The 18,117-nt window shown below is 44.0% G+C and overlaps 1 protein-coding gene across 1 annotated transcript; it reads right to left on the reverse strand.

Annotated features, from left to right (window-relative positions):
* Positions 1 to 261: 261 nt before the first annotated feature.
* Positions 262 to 12,279, reverse strand: LOC117413366 (fibroblast growth factor receptor 4-like). The gene is made up of 19 exons (XM_058997173.1): positions 11,558 to 12,279; positions 9,135 to 9,346; positions 7,308 to 7,492; positions 7,053 to 7,194; positions 6,345 to 6,608; positions 6,104 to 6,196; positions 5,246 to 5,412; positions 4,990 to 5,113; positions 4,634 to 4,824; positions 4,200 to 4,338; positions 3,894 to 4,087; positions 3,630 to 3,775; positions 3,376 to 3,497; positions 2,958 to 3,259; positions 2,390 to 2,512; positions 2,065 to 2,135; positions 1,640 to 1,777; positions 1,436 to 1,541; positions 262 to 1,141 (listed from the first exon to the last, which is right to left on the reverse strand). Exons 2-19 carry the CDS (start codon positions 9,226 to 9,228, stop codon positions 980 to 982), a joined length of 2,763 nt encoding a protein of 920 aa, XP_058853156.1. The 5' UTR covers positions 9,229 to 9,346; positions 11,558 to 12,279; the 3' UTR covers positions 262 to 979.
* Positions 12,280 to 18,117: the final 5,838 nt, after the last annotated feature.

Below are 18,117 nucleotides of genomic sequence, written 5' to 3' on the forward strand. Positions count from 1 at the left end.
TACAAGTACCATTGGCCTCAGCATCACCAGGCCACTCAGTTACACCCATTAAAGCTCTGCCATTGTTCACACGGAACGCAGTGCTGGGTGAAAGACTACAGAAAACAAAAAAGGAAAAGAAACCAGCAATTCAATCTGCAATGTGTTTGACTAAACTGTGCAAGTCAGGCACATTCCCAGCTATACTGTATATGATCTTATAGTGGATTATTGCTTAACGTTTTGGCAGATCTTTTCATGTTGGACATTAATGCACATTAAGACGTAAAAAACAATCTGTATTTTGTTACAATAAGTTTTATTTTGTATTGCTTTTATACAGGTACCGTTATTTGTAAAATAAACAACTTTTCTTTGTTATTTGGTTGGCAAAGGCGGCATAGTTAAAACATTTTCATCTTACTAAAAAAATGCTGTTAACGTTACAATTATTTCTTTACCTCATCATCTCGTCCGAAAATAATTTATAAAAAAAAAAGATTTGTACATAAAAAATATTTATATTAAATTATTCACAGGAGGTCAAGCACTATAGCAATGCGTAACAAGAGGTCCTGAGATCAACACTTAAAATATCAGATTGGAGAATATTCATCTATATATTCTATATATATTTATAATTCACAATGGCTGCAGACTTGTGTTTCATATCAAAATATATTTCAATTTGTTCTTCTTCTGCCAATGAAATAGCCACTGGTCTTGGAACTCTACCTATTTTATTTCAAGGCTTTTAAAACTAAAACTTTGGCCATTTAGAACGCGTCACCATGGCAACCGCTGGAACAATCGTCAGCACTTCCATCCTGGAAATGTCCTTTTTTGGATAAAAGTTATTTAGTTTTTTTCTCCTTCTTCTTCTGCCTCTTAAAGCAATAACACCTTTCTTATTTAATGCCCTGAACCAGACATTAAACAGTTTAAAAAAATTATAGTTTGTTGTTTTTTTTAAAAGATTAAAAAAATATAAAAAGTATTGTCAGGTCCTTATCCTAGATCCGATGTCATGGTAACCAAGGAGACAGGGGTCTGTCAACGTGGCATCATGGGTAAAGACTGAATCATTGTCCGAGGAACAGGTGCTTGAGGTGTCCTCACAGGAAGGAGAGTACTGCTCAAATGGGGTTGAGAGGTCCAAATACTGGGGGGGGGGGGAGAAGAACAATCACCAATTAGTACACTTACATCGAGTTCAGCTTTACCAGATCATTAACTAGCAAGAAGCCACTGAAGTGACAAAAGACTCCTCTTTTATAGTTGTTCATTTCTAGCTTCCAAGTCAAGGAGACTTGTGGCTTACATCTTTATCTGTGCACAAAAACACAGGTTCCTTTATGAAAACTGCAGGATTAATCTAAGGCAGCGTATAATAATAATAATAATAATAATAATAGCTACATATGCAACTCTACCCATATATATCCTTTCCTCTTACCTCATCTGAAATGGAGGCCAGTATCCTGTCCAGTTCGTTCACCAGCTGTTTGAAAGTGGGTCTGTGTGTGGGTACAGCGTGCCAGCACTCACTCATCAGCATGTACCTGTCAAAGGAAACAGAGACAGTTAATAACACGTTCCAGTCACCGTTTCCATCGCTGATGAAATGACAAGGCATGCAGGTGTGGATATGTAGACTCACAGCTCATGTGTGCAGTTGGACGGCTTGTCCATTCGGTGCCCTTCCTTCAGAAGCTTGAAAAGTTCCTCCACTGGGATTCCTGGGTAGGGGGACCCCCCCAGAGTGAAGATCTCCCACATCAGCACCCCAAAAGACCAGCTGCGGAAACACAAGGGGAATACAATTAAGAAATGAGCCAACTTGCAGCATGGGAAGTTTTAGATTCCATGCATCTTTTAAACTGAATCTCAAACTGTTATCTACAGAAACACCCTTTAATATTAACATGCCCTTTCCCAGCGCTGGTTTGCCTGAATTCTCCGAATGCTCCCATATTTCACATTTTAAGCCTAATTTCAACAATGTGCAAAGGGGTGGGGGCTAAAGAGGAATCCAAAGCATCAGCCGGTCTGGTCGGCACATTTGATGCAATTAGCTGCACTTACACGTCGCTCTGGTGCGTGTAGACTCTGTCAAACAAGGCTTCTGGTGCCATCCATTTCACTGGCAAGCGCCCCTGCAATAGAAAAAACAAAAAGCCAGTGAGTGGACAGCTGCTCACAGGAGCCGACATCCTGCGACAGCCCTCCTTCTGATCCGCGCCCTCCCAATTACCTCCCATCAGACACCCTGTCAATCAGGGACCGCACATCAAAGGGCTGTCTTCAAAAACATTAAAGCTGCAAACTTCCGCAGCTGAGCGTCAACTGTCACAAGTCCATAACTTTCCTAACACTGTTCATAATCAATGGAAAGGACAGGGGTACTCACGTTGGTTGTTTTTTTGTAGTAATCAATTTGATGGACTCCTCTCGCCAAGCCGAAATCAGCAATCTTCATGACGTTATCTTCAGTTACCAGAACGTTCCTAGCAGCGAGATCTCGGTGAATACACTAAAAAAAAAAAAAAAAAAAATTGAAAACAAATGTTAAAATACAAAAAAGGAAGAGCAAATAAATAAGCCCAAAAGAGATGCTGAAGACAAACTACCAAATGGGCCGAGGCACAGAAAGTTTCTCAAGTAGGTCAGTGGTTAGACTGTTTGGATTGACTCTTGGGCTCAGGGCCACTTCTGTTTGCTTACAGATTTATTGAAATATTTACACAGGGAAAGAGGTCCTGTTACCAGATGGGAGCTGTCAAGCCATCATTCCACCTGTCAGAATGGGCTAGCCTGTACAAACACCTTTCAAGGATGACTAACCCACTTACTGCCTGACTGAAGGACTTAACGAACTGAAACACTTATTTAACCAGGCGACTCTGCTCTCACACACTCCCTCAGAGGCAGGCTATCCGGGACGGTGGGAGGGGTTTGCAGGGGCGACTGGTACTTACTCGTTTGGACGCCAGGTACTCCATGCCCCGCGCTACCTGGTAAGCGCAGGACAGCAGGTCCTTGAAGGTGAGCTGTTCCTCGGGCACCTTGGTGACGTCAAAGGTGTAGTCCATGCCCGGGGGGCGTCGTGCCCTCAGGTACTCGCGCAGGCTGCCTTTGGAGGCGTACTCCACAAGCACGTAGAGCGGCCCGTCCTGGGTGCAGACCCCCAAGAGGTTAATGATGTTCTTGTGTTTGTCCATCACCTTCATCAACTCCATTTCAGAGATCAGGTCAGACAAGTCTTTATCTGTGGCATCATCTTCAGAAAGCAAAATGAATCATAGTATTAGTTTACATCCAAGACGAAATGTGCAACAAATTGGAATGAGTTGCAAATATAATGAACAGCCGAGACAGAGAGAGTGGAGCTCGTACCTTTCAGCATCTTGACCGCTACAGTGCTGGGCTGCTCAGGAGTCTCCTTGCTCATCCCATAAGCTTCTGCTCTGACTACCTGACCAAAGCATCCCTCACCAAGAGGCTTTCCCAGGACCAAGCTAGAAAACAAAATGAATACAAAATCAGCACAGTTAAGAACATGCCAAGAACACCAAATGCAATTGAAATTGGAGGATGTTGCTTTTGTTGTTGTGACAAAAAGGTTGCATGAAAGAAAATCCAGCACTTACTTGTCCCGCGGGAATTCCCAGATGGGGTCAAGGGGCAGCTCGAACTCCATGACCCCAGCCAGCATGGGGGTGCAGCTGGACGACAGACGGGCGACCCTCATGAGCGAAGCACTCGACTTGCCGGAAGAGTTGGAGTCTAGAGAGTACTGTGGAGGGAGAACGCAGGAGAGCAGGTGTCAATGCAAGAACACGCTTCAGTTAGTCTCTCTTTTCTATGACCTTTCCTTCTTCCTCCCCATATTGCACAGCTGCAGTTCAACATACCTGTCTGCGGAGGGGGAACTTGCTGAGTTTCTGCACTGGCAGGACTTCGAAGGGCTCCTTGTTTGGACTAGACTGCATGCGGCACAGCACCACAATCACGATCGCCATGACGACGGCCAGCGAGCCCGAGGCGTAGATGATGATGTCGGTGTACTTGGTCTCGGTCATGTCAATCTCTAGTTCTAGCTCCTCCTCTGAAAAGAGAGAGCGAAACACAATGGCGCTTTAATATACCACCCAGTCCCCTTGACTCTAACCAGCCAGGCTTGCTGGCGTCCCGAGTCACCTGGTTTAAGCTAAGCTTACCTGGTATGACGGTGAGCCAGGCAGATTGGAAGGAGATCCCAATGGAGTTCCCGGCCAGACAGGTGTACTCGCCAGCGTCTTTGTAGGTGACGTTGGGAAGATACAGGACCTCCATCTCAGAGGTGTTAACACTAGCTGTCTGCAAAAGAAAACCAGTTTTTATAACTTGCATTTATACAAGGAATATACAGTACAGGGATGGAAATAAGACTCCCATTACATAGCAGTATGATCCATTGTTATTTTTACTACAAGTTTAATCAGAGACACCTGAGCTTGTTGCCTATGCTCTTCGGCAGAGTAAAACCTGGAATAGGTAAATCTGCTATGCTGCTGTGCAGCAGGAGTCTTATTTCCATCCTTGCAGTGCAGTGCAGTGCAGTGCAGTGCAGTGCAGTGCAGTAACCCGTAACGGAAGGAGTACTGATTCCCACCTTCAGGACCATGACGTAGGGATAGCCGTCAGGCCCGTAGTGGCTGCCGTTCTTCTCGATGTGCTTGAGCCACTGGATGTGCGGCTGGGCGTCGCTGTAGACTTTGCAGTAGAGCTCCACGTCGCTTCCCAGCACCGCAGTGGTGTTAGCTGGCAAACCTGCCTGCAGGATGGGCCGGTGTGGGGAACGCTCTGGGGCAAACACAAATACATTGAATTTGAAACAAACACTGCAATTTACTACTCATTTATAGGCATAAAAATCAAGCTTGAGACCACGTGAACGTATTGCAATTCTAAGAAACGAAAAGCTAATTCTGGTGGGAAGCTGAACAGGGAGTGGAGTGGAGCTCTTACCCAGTACGTCTAGGATGTAGCTGTGGAAGATGACTCCGTACTTGTTCTCTACCACACATGTGTAGTTGCCCCTGTCTGAAGGCACCACGCTTTCCATCACCAAGCTCCAGTGCTGATGCCGTAACTGAAAGGCAGAAAAAAAAGATCACCATTAAAAACCTTCGCAAAAGGAATCAACGGCAATGCTTGTTAACCCTCACTACATTCCCAAGAGCTACAAATGCTGTAATTTCAAACGCAGTCCACCCCAGCCTACCTTGATGCCCCCGATGCGGTGCTCCCCTCGGAATTCGCGCCCGTTCTTCAGCCAGCGGATGGATGGCATGGGGCTGCCCATCGCGGGGCAGCGGAACTTCACTGTGTTCCCAGCTGGAACTGCATGCAGCTTCTTCTCCATTCTCTGAGTGTGTGTCCAGTAAGGTGCTGCCAAGAGAAAAACAAGCAAGATTAAAAAACTGAGAACACTGCACCTGGGCAAGGGAGCAGGCAGATAGAGGGTGCATACAACGCCTCAGGGAACATCTTCTACTAAACCAGTAGCAAAGAGGAAAGTTTAGGACCTGCCCCTCTCCCCCTCTTCTCTTACTGCCAGACTAATTAAGCTATATACACGGATGCGGCCAATTTGTACTGGAATGCAGCCAGCAGTCTGTAGCAAGGGCATCAGGAGGGGCACAGCCAGACTTCTGTTTATTTTTGGTTGCAAGCCTTCAGTTATTTAAAGGTTTTGTTTACTGTATAAACATGCTTCAAGAGAAGGGTTTATGGCAAAAAGTAGTTTCTGCTATCTGCAGTAAGCAGGTTCTCCTCTAGGTACCCCAGTGAGAAACATCTGCTTTACACAAAAAAATAAAGCCGGTGTGACTATTTGATGAAGGTGCTCACATCTCAGCTCTTGTCTCAGTACAATGCAGGGAGGGAGACTGGGGGAGGGGGACGGGACTCTTTAGATACGTTGCACAATGGGCGTGGGGGGCCAAAAGTCAACAATCTTTCTGCTTGGCTGGGCTTTCTCTAGAACCGCAGCGGTAGTGACAACACAATAAAAGGCTTGAAGACAAGGTCATCAAGCAAACAAAGGAGAAAATAAAGCGGTCATAGTCAGAGGACCCACCTCTGTTGAAGAAGACGCGTTCATCGTCCGATTCTGTGGCTTCATCCTCCAAACCGCTGTCTTCATCATCATCATTGCCCGACGCAAAGGAGTCTATTTAAAAAAAAAAAAAAAAAAAAAAACACAAAACAAATGGAAAATGAATAAACTATCATTTTGCAATGGGCTGTAGAAAAAGTGAAGTTTTGTTGATTTGAGCTGTGAAGTATTACAGGTATATTTTGAAGGTGCGACGCCTTACCTATGACAGTAATAGTAAAGTTCTGCAGGACTTCGCCTGTGCCACGCACTACGCACAGGTAGAGACCAGAGTCTTCGTAAGTCACGTCGGTGATTTCCAGAACGCTGGGTCTGATCTGCACCCGGTCGCCAGTCTGGACGCGGACCGCCTCCTTGTACCAGTTGATGCCCACGGTCCGGTTGGTCTCACAGGTCAGTTTGAGCACGTCGCCTTGGTCCAACAGGAAGTGCTCTGCAGTTTCTTCAGCCTGGGCTCCAGAAAACCCTGTCAGAGCAAGAACAAAAAAGTAGGAATGGATTGCATATTGACTGAATAAGTAAAATATGTAACAAATATGTTGACCCCCCCCCCCCCCCTCCCACCCACCCACACCTAATGCATGACCTTTAAACTCCTGGTACCCTTTGAACTCCAAAACATAAACAGTGATCCTCAGAGAGACAGAGGCTCTGCAGGGGATTGTGGGACAAACAGCCTGACAAGCGGACAAAGACTTGAATTAACATGTCTCAGCATGATGGGACTCCGAGGCTTCTAAACCCCGCCCCCTCCACCCCCCAGCAGCACGGAAACTTATTTATGAGAAGGTATTGGATGATGAGAGCCAGGGACTAGGAGCCAGAACTCTCCAGCCTTTAATCCCTGCATGCATTATATCCCTCATCTCTCTCTCCAGTTATGTAACCCGTCTTAATAATTTAAGCTTACCTGGTATGACCGCGAGCCAGGCTGACTGGTGGGAAATAAGTCCGACAGAGTTTCCAACCAGGCAGGTGTACTGTCCAGCATCTTCGAACGTGACATTGGGCAGGAGCAGGACATCCACCTTAGAGGTGTTCATATAAGCCGACTAGATAAAAGGAAGCAAAATGGAGTTAGAAAAAATAAATTATATATTTCAAAGATATAAAAGAAAATAGTCAGCACAAATCAGCCCAGCTCACTAACAAGTGATGTTCTCACCTTTAGGACCTGGACATAAGGGAGACCATGAGGCCCTACGCGGCTCCCGTTCCTCTCAACGTGTTTGAGCCACTGCAGCTGCATCTTGCCTGTCCTGTAGACTTGGCAGATCAGCTTCACGGTGCTGCCTGCCGTCGCGGTGCTGTTAGCAGGGAAACCCGGCTGCAGAAGGGATCGGGAATGCTCTAATAATGAGGGGGGGGGGGGGACAAATTAAATCAAGCCATCAATATTAATGTCCTCTAGCATTATGCATGCAGGCATTTCAGTTTTTATGTAAATAACTGAAGAAAAAAAAACCTCTAGACTAATTTCCTCACAAATTGCTTCCTGTGGGTTTTATGGGTGAATGCAGTCCTAGTTTCCTGTCCAGAATCCCTTACTTTCCATATGCTGGTTTGGTTTGTGTAAAAGGAATGAATGATGGGGGAAAATGGATTGCGGCAGACCAAGGTCCACTGACCTCTCGCCTCTCTCAAAACAAGCCTTTCACCTGCTTATATAATCTTTTTCATCCTTCTACGAAGAAAGCCCTGATCTGCTCTTTGGTACCGACAGCTTGGCAGCATTTCTTTCCCATAAAAACAAGAAGAATAAAGATAGAGAGTGTCAGTTTGCCCCACATCTAGCCAGTGCAAGGTGCAGCAATTAGAACTGCTCTCCTCTGTGCCAGTGAGCCAAAAGCCACCCAAAATGCAGAGAGGAGGCCTCCTGCACCCCCTACTGCTGCATGTAAACACTAATGAACTTGTCAAGTCCTATCCAGGGCACTGACCTGGCTTCGACCTCAGAGGGACCCGTTACATCACACCACGTACATAAAGGAGAAGGAAATGGATAGCAAAAATAACCAAACCAAGCCCAGAGCTTGCAAGTCAAGTTCCCATGCGTTGCTGCATATGAATGCCCTTTAATTTAATAGTTTCACCCCCTTACTAATTACAATTGGGAACACAGCCTCTGTACAGCTTTAACAAAAGCAGAGTCTGTGCACAGCCAGGGTTTCTGCACAGCTCTCCTGGCTAACAGATAAACACTTATTCTAAAACGTGTTATCACTGCTGCTTCAAACCTTGCTGAGTATTCCATGCCACCTCTGTTTTCTGGATGATATCCCAAGGGCAACCTTTTTCTTTGAATTCGGGCTTTTAAATGTTTTTAGTAGGTAACTCTGCCTTTGCAATCGCTGTCTCCTGTAAATGCCTTTAATTTCTCCTGGCAGGGGCTCAATAGCACATTGTTTTCCCTCGCTAACTGTTACTCGAAACCAGACCGGCTTCTTATCCTTGGGAAAGTGGGAGCCAAGTTTACAACTCAGATTAAAGAAAAATCATAATAAGAAAACAGAACACAAAGGGCTTTGTTGAAACAGCAGCTACCTATTCAGACCTGGCCTTTGAGTTCTATTTCTGAAATTACTTCCAGATGAATTCAAAAACAGTATTTCAGAATAACTATTAAACAAAAAAAAACAAACAGCAAGATTCCAGCTCACATGAGGGGACAAAATGCTTTCTCACCAACATTTCCCTTCCTGGAGTTTCTATCTCAGCCCCCCACATCTGCCTTCCCCTGCTCAGCTGTCTCCCCTCCTTGCTGGCACTGGGACAGGCACATCTTAACTTCCACACCCAGGGGCTTGGCGGGCTCGAGTAACACTGTTATCATCCAGATCTCTTTCCAAAGAGGGATTACATCACCACTTGATCTTCCATCCCCTGCTACACCGTGATCAGCTTCAGCGTTTTTAACCTAATCGAACCAAACGCACCTTCCAACTGGTACAACTGGTATCGCATATGAATGCAGATGCGAGACCACGCCTACCTTTCATTCTGGGATCTCCTGGATGCATCGAGTCTGCCAGCACAGCTACAGCCAGGGTGAGGAAGAGGAGGCACAGCTTGCAAACAGTCTTCATCTTCCCACAGAGGGGGGAGGGGGGGGGGGCTACCAAAAGCAGTCAGTGAAAGCTGGCTTCATTCAGGGTCCCAGCATGGACAAGTTAACTGCACACCCCAGCACTCCCTCCAAAAATCCTAGGGAAAATAAATATTAAATCTTCCACAAGAATTTAAACAGAAAACACAATGTATCCTGTAATTAACCCCCCCCCCCCCCCCCCAAATTTACTAGGGTTTTTTTTTCGTGTTGTCATAACATGCTTCAGGATGAACAGTGCTGCCTTATTGAAACAGATTATTATTTGATAGGGGTGGGGATATTCGCTCAGCGTAGGTATTACAGCATATACATGTGTTAATGTGCACTGCACAACTGCAAAAAAATCCACTATGTTTAAGAGTTCGCTCCAGTTTTAGCATTGGCACACTGCTATTAAAAGTTAGTTTGCATCAGCTGTGTTAGTTTTTAGAAGTGCTTTCCCCATACTTCTACCTTCAACAACACAGGCACGAACACAGAGCTAAGCTTGTGGCAGGCACCATCTGCTCCTCTCCTCTCCCCTTTCTTCCACCCCCCCAAACAGCGCTTCTTACTTTCTTAGCACTGCACTCCCCCTCTGAAAAAAGATAACCTCCATCGTGGTTAAAGATAAGCATGTTTACATCGTTCTTCAAGTGGCAAGGGTGTGGGGGGAGGAGAACAGTGCTGGTCTATGTGAACTTGCTTTCTGAACTTTTTTTTTTTTTTTTGGATTGTATATTTATTCTGTTTTAGGGACGGCAGCCGTGCACAGGCGCCAGTCGAGTAGCGGGGTTTATGTTTTTACAAGGAACCTGAGCCAACCCCATCCCGCTTCAAAAACGCGCACATTTTTAATAACGCACACGTGCAGGTTTGATTGGGCTCACAGTCATCGCCGATTATTCCCAATAGGAGCGCCTCTCTTGAGCGGTGCATTCGCAGTTTAGCAGCGACTGTGAAATCTCTCGCGTTAAGTAATCAACACTCCATTCGCACCAATTAATCAAAGCAGCGTTCTCTATCTGTACGGTATTAGACGCACATTCATTTTACCTGTTATAAAAAGGATGCCTCCCTTACAACTATGAATTTCATTATTCTATTATGGATCTAAATTTTGGATTTAAATGTACACAAACCACTGTAAAAAATAAATAAAAATAAACTACTACTAAAAAAAAATCCGACAATATCCAAGCGTACAATTCCCACATTTTCCCCGCTTAAAATAATCTACAACTTGAGTTTTAAAGGCTTTGTACATCACAGCCAATGGCAGTTTTGTCGTTAAGTACCACTGGTTAAAGTTTAACTCAATGCAAACAGCACAGATAATGCGAGCATCTGCGTCCTTGCGACTCCGCCGCTACACTGTTAATCTCCGTATTAATCAATCACCCACTGAACGTATTCTTATGCGCCGGGTATCCATTCATATATATATGTGTGTGCGTGTGATTAGGGGGTGGGGGTACCTGTGAATGATTAACAACTGTGTTTTCAGAAAAAAAAAAAACCTTTGAAAATGACCTATAGATGCTGACAGGGTGCTACGTTATCTTGTATTGGACACAATAACAATAACAATAATAATAATAATAATAATAATAATAATAATAATAATATTATTATTATTAACATATATGCACACCACTTCACTGGTGGAATACAAATTGGAGAATATTTATTTATTTAGAATTGTCATAGTATCGTACATAATACCACTACTAATAATATCATTATTATGCATTATAAAACTATGGAATCTATCCGATGCTGCCCTTTGGTGACACGGTAGATATCTAATCAAAAAGGAGCTAGACTATCTAAGCGAAAGCACTGTGGAGTCGGTGCGGGGTTGCGTACGCGCCCCTAGACTATGCAGCATCAGGACTCTAGAATTTCATTGAAACAAAATTAGCCGGGCCACTTGAGACCCCGCTCCAAACTGCCAAGGAGACCTAGAATTAAACATGAACCCACGTACAATTAAACACGGGCTCGGAACCATTTTAAACCGGGCCTGCTTCTTAAAAGAACTTTAATATGCATTATTATTATTATTATTATTATTATTATTATTAGCATCATCACCACCACCACCAATCTAAAATGTATTAAACAGAACAAGCCGAATATATGCCACAGCCGACATATATATGTGCATTACTGTATATGTTTTTGGTCTCCAACACTAAATCACTTTTTATCCAGAGTATATTCTATATTTTTGTAAACAGCTTAGTTGTAGGCATAGATAGGGTTACCTGCTTATATAAATCGAAACAATGCGCTCCATTAAGGCGAGGTGATAACGTCCTTACCCTTATTAGACTCCCTGATGCTGGTCTCCACACTGCTCTGCAAGGTCAATCCTAAACAGCGTTTCTTTAATGTACACAAGTTGGCTTCCCCATTTCAGCCCTGGAAGACGGTTATTTCCTTCGCTGGTCCTTGACTTATTCCCACAACATTCGTATTTTCTCCACAATCCTTTTTTTGGTTATGATTTCTGTTCAAACAAAAAATGAATACGCGACCCTCTGGAATCGTGTCCCACGGAGAGGAGAGCTGTGCGCCGCGGCTCGAGTTTAATACAGATATCCACAACAATAGATCGCTGCTCGGCTTCGTGGCGTCTCCAGTCCCGAGAAGAGCAGGGGGTGGACGGTATAAACTGGTCTGCACAAAGTCCAGCGAGTGTCCACTTATCCTAATAGCACACCGACGCTGCTGCTTCTTGATTTCTGACTAATTTCTCTGTAGTCTGATGTAAGCAAAATATAAAGACAACCCTCGTTCCGTTTATAAACGGGAAAGTGCTCGGTTTGGTGTTGCTATGCTAATCTGTATATACCTCGTGTTTTTTTGGTTGTTTTGTAACGCTATCTGTGCATGCTTGCTTCTCTGATGCTCTGCCCGTTCTCTAATGATTTGTCCTCACGGAAACTGGAGCATTTGTAAATCTCAATTAGCGACTCTCCGGTTACACAGCTCCGGCGTTCTTGCCGTGGGACTATGAGTAGAAGCACAACAACAATAGGCTATAAAGAGCGAGAACGACGGGAGGGGGTCTGGTCACAGCCACGCCCCCTAGAACCAAATCCTTCTACCCCCCCCCCAAATGCACCTCTCCGTACAACCAGCCCCATTCACACTGGAATTAGCCGACTGTTAGCCGATTCTTTTACATTGGTATTAATGAACATTAGCTATTTCATGCCTGTATAATTATTATTTTTTAAATATATATAAGGCTCCAACATTTGTACTTTATAATAAAGAAGAATCTCTACAAAATATTTGCAAATATATATATAGTCAAATTAAACAGCTATATCTAAATATCTAAAACGACGCACACACTTTTAAACTTGTGCAACCAAATAGTATCCAACGCTTTCTTTCCAGAAACTGCAGCAGTATGACACGTATGAAGGATATGTATCCCGCTGTGTAATCTGAGCATCGTTATCCCGTTTACTGAAATATAACCAATGGCAAAGTAACCGCAAAATAGAAAGCCTTGGCATTGAGGAGCATGGTGCGAAATGCCAATCATTATTTGCGTGGGGAAAGAATGGTAGACTTACACAGTCTATGTTGTGCTTTCATATTATTATTATTATTATTATTATTATTATTATTATTATTATTATTATTATTATTATTAATGAGTCATTTAGCAGACGTTTTTATCCAAAGCGACTTAGAGACTAGGGGGTGAACAATGCATCACAACTGCTGCTGCAGAGTCACTTACAATAGCGCCTCGGTTTCGGTCTCATTAAATCGTGATAGGAAATTTAAAAAGATAAACGCGTGTGTATCACATCATGTAATCTCCCATTGCGATTACTACACGATTATTCATTTAGCTATAGATCCTTGCTCCAGAAAACAACGAATCCTATGTAAGAACACTGGTAGCAATTTTAAAATACATTTTTTTTGTAAGCGTGTCACCGTGTGCTTTATGTTTTATGTATAAGAACTTAAGACAGTTTACAAACGAGAGGAGGGACGATCATAAAACGACCACATCATTGAAATATTCCTATAGTCTTGTTGATGTGATCTGCATACAGACCTGTGAATACATTCTTTTCATGTGAGGATGTCGTCAGAGGCAGATTGTGAAACGTGTTTAATGCGCTTTGATCACATTGATTACTTCACAATGATCCAATCCTGTCTATAGCCTATTGAAAAATGTAACTCATGACTGTTTCGCTGCTGATCACTGAATTATTCTGTTTATTCGGAAGTATGTCTTATCGGCAGGATGAAATGATAGAACACAATCTCTGCCTAGCATTCCCAGGCAAGTACTTCAATAAATACATGAATTGAGAATGACCCTGACATGGTGCTTTACAATATCGCTTCTCCAGCCAGCCAGTACCCTGCACTGGAGACACAGTTCCTATCAGATATAACCATTCACGTGGAGCTCATGTGTATAGTCCACACAGTATTCCATAGAGCATACTGTAGTACACTGGAGATCCTTGACAGCTGCTTTACAGAGCTACCACTCTGCTCTAATCTGCTTGGATAAATAAGTACACAAAACAAAACTAGAAAATCTGCCGCTTCAAATGGTGAGCCCTGGTGTGACAGGCTCTGAGTTATAAAGTGCTTTAAAGGAAATGAAAGGAGCCCGAGAAAGGGCCGTACCGCTGTAATGAGAGCCATGTCCCACTAAGCGCTGTACTCCAACCTGACAAAAGGGAACAGGATTAGGTTGCTGAGATCATGGACGCCGTTTAATACATTGAATCTGCGTAATCTGAAAATGAAGTCTGAGCTTCGGCAGTCTGAGTCAGACCCCCGCCCCCCTCACTCGGAGTGCAGGGGTGCCGTGCAAGCAGCCTCAAACCAGCAGTGCTCCCCCATCACGTTTAAACAAGTTAGACACCATGAGTAGATCTCATGTCACTGACAATTATTTTATGGTTGAGACAAAGGTAATATCTTTCTTGGTGGTGCCTATTAGAAACAATGGTGTCAGGGTATGGTTCCAACAAACACATTCTCTGCCTGTTTAGTGGTCTGTGGGTGAACCGACCTGATATATCACACAGTGTGTGCTTCTCTTGTATATAATGCATGCATGCTGCACAGTTAGTTAAAAACATGTCTGTATTTGAAAACTAGGAAACACAAAAATAAGTCTTAGCCATGAAGCTTTATTTGTCATATACAGTACTCTTATAAAAGTTTACCACAGTATTTTTGCATGGTATTTTTGTAGTTTGTCCCATGCTTTTCCCATGGTCATATGCTTTACCATACCTCATGCTTCCCTATGCTTTACTCTGTTTTCACTGTGCTCTATTACACGTTGCTGTGCTTTTACTAGGGGAAGCTTTAATAAGAGTATCTGTGCACTATTGCCTACTCACCACCTTGTTAAGACTGTGCAGGCATTAGAACTGTTCTAATGGAAATCTGTTTAATGCAATATAATCTTGTTTTGGGTTCTATTGGAATTCTTCTGTTTTTTCAAGGGCTATATTCTGGAATTTCCTTCTGATTGCCTCGCTGTCACCTTGTGCATGGTTCTGATTGGACGAACCATTCCCTCCTTCACTCCCCACCTCTCCACCCTCATTATGCAAAGGGACAAAGGCTAAATGATCCTGCAGAGTGTGTGAAGTTTATACTGTGATTGTGAGTATAATAATAATACAAAAAAAACTTCAGATGTGTGTAAACTTTACGTGGACTATCGAACCTGGCCCTTGTTTTATTTACCCTTTGCACCAGAGCAATGTTTGCAGAGTTTGTGCTGCAGTGTAACCTGAAATAATCAAAGGGGAGTGATGTATGTGTGCTTCAGGCATGTGACGGCTTATTAAAAACAAATACAAATAAGCATTAATGTGTTTATGTGTGTTCGGATTGACTGCACGTCTAAACCAGGGGTGTCCAAAGCTGGCCCTTCCACTCCTGGTCTTTCTTCCAATCCTGCTCCAAATTGTTTAATTGAAGCAATTAAACCTCCATCTAGACCCTGAAGACAATTGCTCCAGATCGAATCAATACCGTTAGTTTAAGTTGGCCATGAATGGAGGCAACAGAAGATAGGGTCGTCATGGTGATACAATAGTAAAGCTTCTTTCCCTGATATTGTCTCATAAAGCTGAAATTGATTAGCGATGGTCTGTATTGGAGAATCAAACCCCCACCACATCTCATCTCATCTCATCTCATCTCATCTCATCCCATCTCATCTCATCTCATCCCATCTCATCTCATCTCATCTCATCTCATCTCATCTCATCTCACCTCATCTCATCTCATCTCGTCTCATCTCATCCCCTCTCACCTCATCTCATCTCATCTCATCTCATCTCATCTCATCTCATCCCATCTCATTTCATCCCATCCCATCCCATCTCATCTCATCTCATCCCATCCCATCCCATCTCATTTCATTCCAACCCATCTCATCTCATCTCATCTCATCTCATCTCATCTCATCCCATCTCATTTCATCCCATCCCATCTCATCTCATCTCATCCCATCCCATCTCATCTCATCTCATCCCATCTCATCTCATCTCATCTCATCTCATCTCATCTCATCTCATCTCACCTCATCTCATCCCATCTCATCTCATCTCATCTCATCTCATCTCATTTCCTCTCATCCCATCTCACCTCATCTCATCCCATCCCATCCCATCCCATCCCATCCCATCCCATCTCATTTCATCCCATTCCATCCCATCTCATTTCATCCCATCCCAATGCTCTGTATTGGAGAAGCAAACCCCCCACCATATCTCATCTCATCTCATCTCATCTCATCCCAACTCATCCCATCTCATCTCATCTCATCTCATCTCATTTCCTCTCATCCCATCCCATCTCATCTCATCTCATCTCATCCCATCCCATCTCATCATCTCGCCTCGCCTCGTCTCGTCTCGTCCTGTCCCGTCCCGTCCCGTATCGCCTCGCCTCGTCCCGTCCCGTCCCGTCCCGTCCCATATCATCTCATCTCATCTCATCTCATCTCATCTCATCCCATCCCATCCCATCTCATCTCATCTCATCCCATCCCATCTCATCTCATCTCATCTCATCTCATCTCATCTCATCTCACCTCACCTCACCTCACCTCACCTCACCTCATTTCATCCAGGTTATCCCCTTCTTGTCCTCAAGTCAAACCCTCCCCAGCTGAGTACACACCAGGCAGCACTGTGGGGCTCGTTTACTGGGGGCAGCTTCACTGTCACACCATCCTGATTAATTTAGGGTATTTATCTGTTCCACTAGATCAAGTGAAATGCATACAGATACAGGCAGGTAAGAAAGCACACACACTTGCTGCTGAGAGCCAGGTGAGTGAAATCCCTTTAGATAGGTTATCTCAGGAGTGTGAACCTTTCTAAATGAAGTCACAGAAACACAGAGATGCTGTATTCAGATAACACAGTGACTGAATTGGAAGGGAAGCATACTAATGTGATCAGCTGCTACACAGGTGATAGCTCTGGAGGGTTAGGAGTAGCAATAGTCATTGGCTACAGGCAGACAGGTGTTGATGCACAGGTGCTAATACTTAATACTTTTCATGGTACCTATCTTACGGTATCTGTCTCTTTTTTAAAAACAATAACCTGGATGTTATGTTTTGGAGGGTTTGATACATTTTGATCAGGTTGACTCTTTTAGTTTTGAAGTAGGGTTAAACCAGATTTGAGCCTAGGCCTCCAAAGCTGAAGGGTTTGTGCGTAGCCAACTGCGCCACACACTGGTGCATCTCAGCACGGGCAGTGTTTCTGCACAGGGCTGGAAGTGAACAGATTGGGGCTGGGCTGTGGGACAATGTGTGACACTGTATCCGTATCGGACTGAGACAGTTGCATTCTCAGTGAGCCCTGCTTGGTCACTGCAGGACATGGGGCTAATGAAACCCTTGATTAAGCCCCCCCCCCCTCTCTCTCTCTCTCCGTGTTCTGTGGATCCCACTTCAAACAAGCAAGCATTCTGTCTCTTCAAAAGCGCCCCCCCCCCCCCTCCCCTCCCCCAGTCCCAGCAAGCTCGGTTCGCCCAGCTAGCATTAACGCAGCGTGCTGTTCACGCCTCCCAATCATACTCACTCCTAAATCCAAGGGCCTACGTTTTGTTCCGGCTGCTTCAATCTGAATGCCCCGTTAAAGCCTATTATCTGTGCCTCCTTTGTTACCCCCATTCCCCCCACTCTCCCCTTTCTCAATGGCTCCATCTTATCCAGTTCTTCTTTCTGCCAGGCAAATCAGAGGTTTTATTTTGCCAACTTTAGATGGCTATTTTCATGATCATCAAATGAGCTTTTAAGCCAGCTTTGGATCTTGACTGTTCTCTAAGTGTGCGATGCACACGTTGCTTAATACAAAGGACATGCATTTTTATATTTGAGCCATTTTGCACAAAGCTCTGAGTACTTTAAATAGTGCTCATTTTAAGGGTCTCTCTTGACAGATTAATAAAGTTGGACGTACAGGTCGCTGTCCTGGACTGTTGGAGGTTTATTCAACCGCAGCATGAAAAGTCACACGATCTTGGAACCTTGAACCTGTTTGTAGGAAATGTCTGTAATAAAGCTGTATCCTGTAATAAAACACACATTTCTAAATAGGCTAAACAAAGAATAAAAGAAACACTGGCCAAAGTATACAATCACCAAAGATTTAGAGAAGCTTCGGAAGTCTTGGACTTTGAAATGTCTGTAAAGTGGGCTAAAGCTTTATCTCAGTGCATCCATATTTGTGGTTCATTGCGGTCCGGTATACTGTACATGGTATATTTCACTGAAGAATCAGAATGTGTACTTTGCTGGTCACTTCTTCATAAAGAGCAAGGCAAGGTTATGACTAGGATTACC

Source organism: Acipenser ruthenus, chromosome 23, assembly GCF_902713425.1.
Source record: "Acipenser ruthenus chromosome 23, fAciRut3.2 maternal haplotype, whole genome shotgun sequence".
Classification (NCBI taxonomy): Eukaryota; Metazoa; Chordata; class Actinopteri; order Acipenseriformes; family Acipenseridae; genus Acipenser; species Acipenser ruthenus.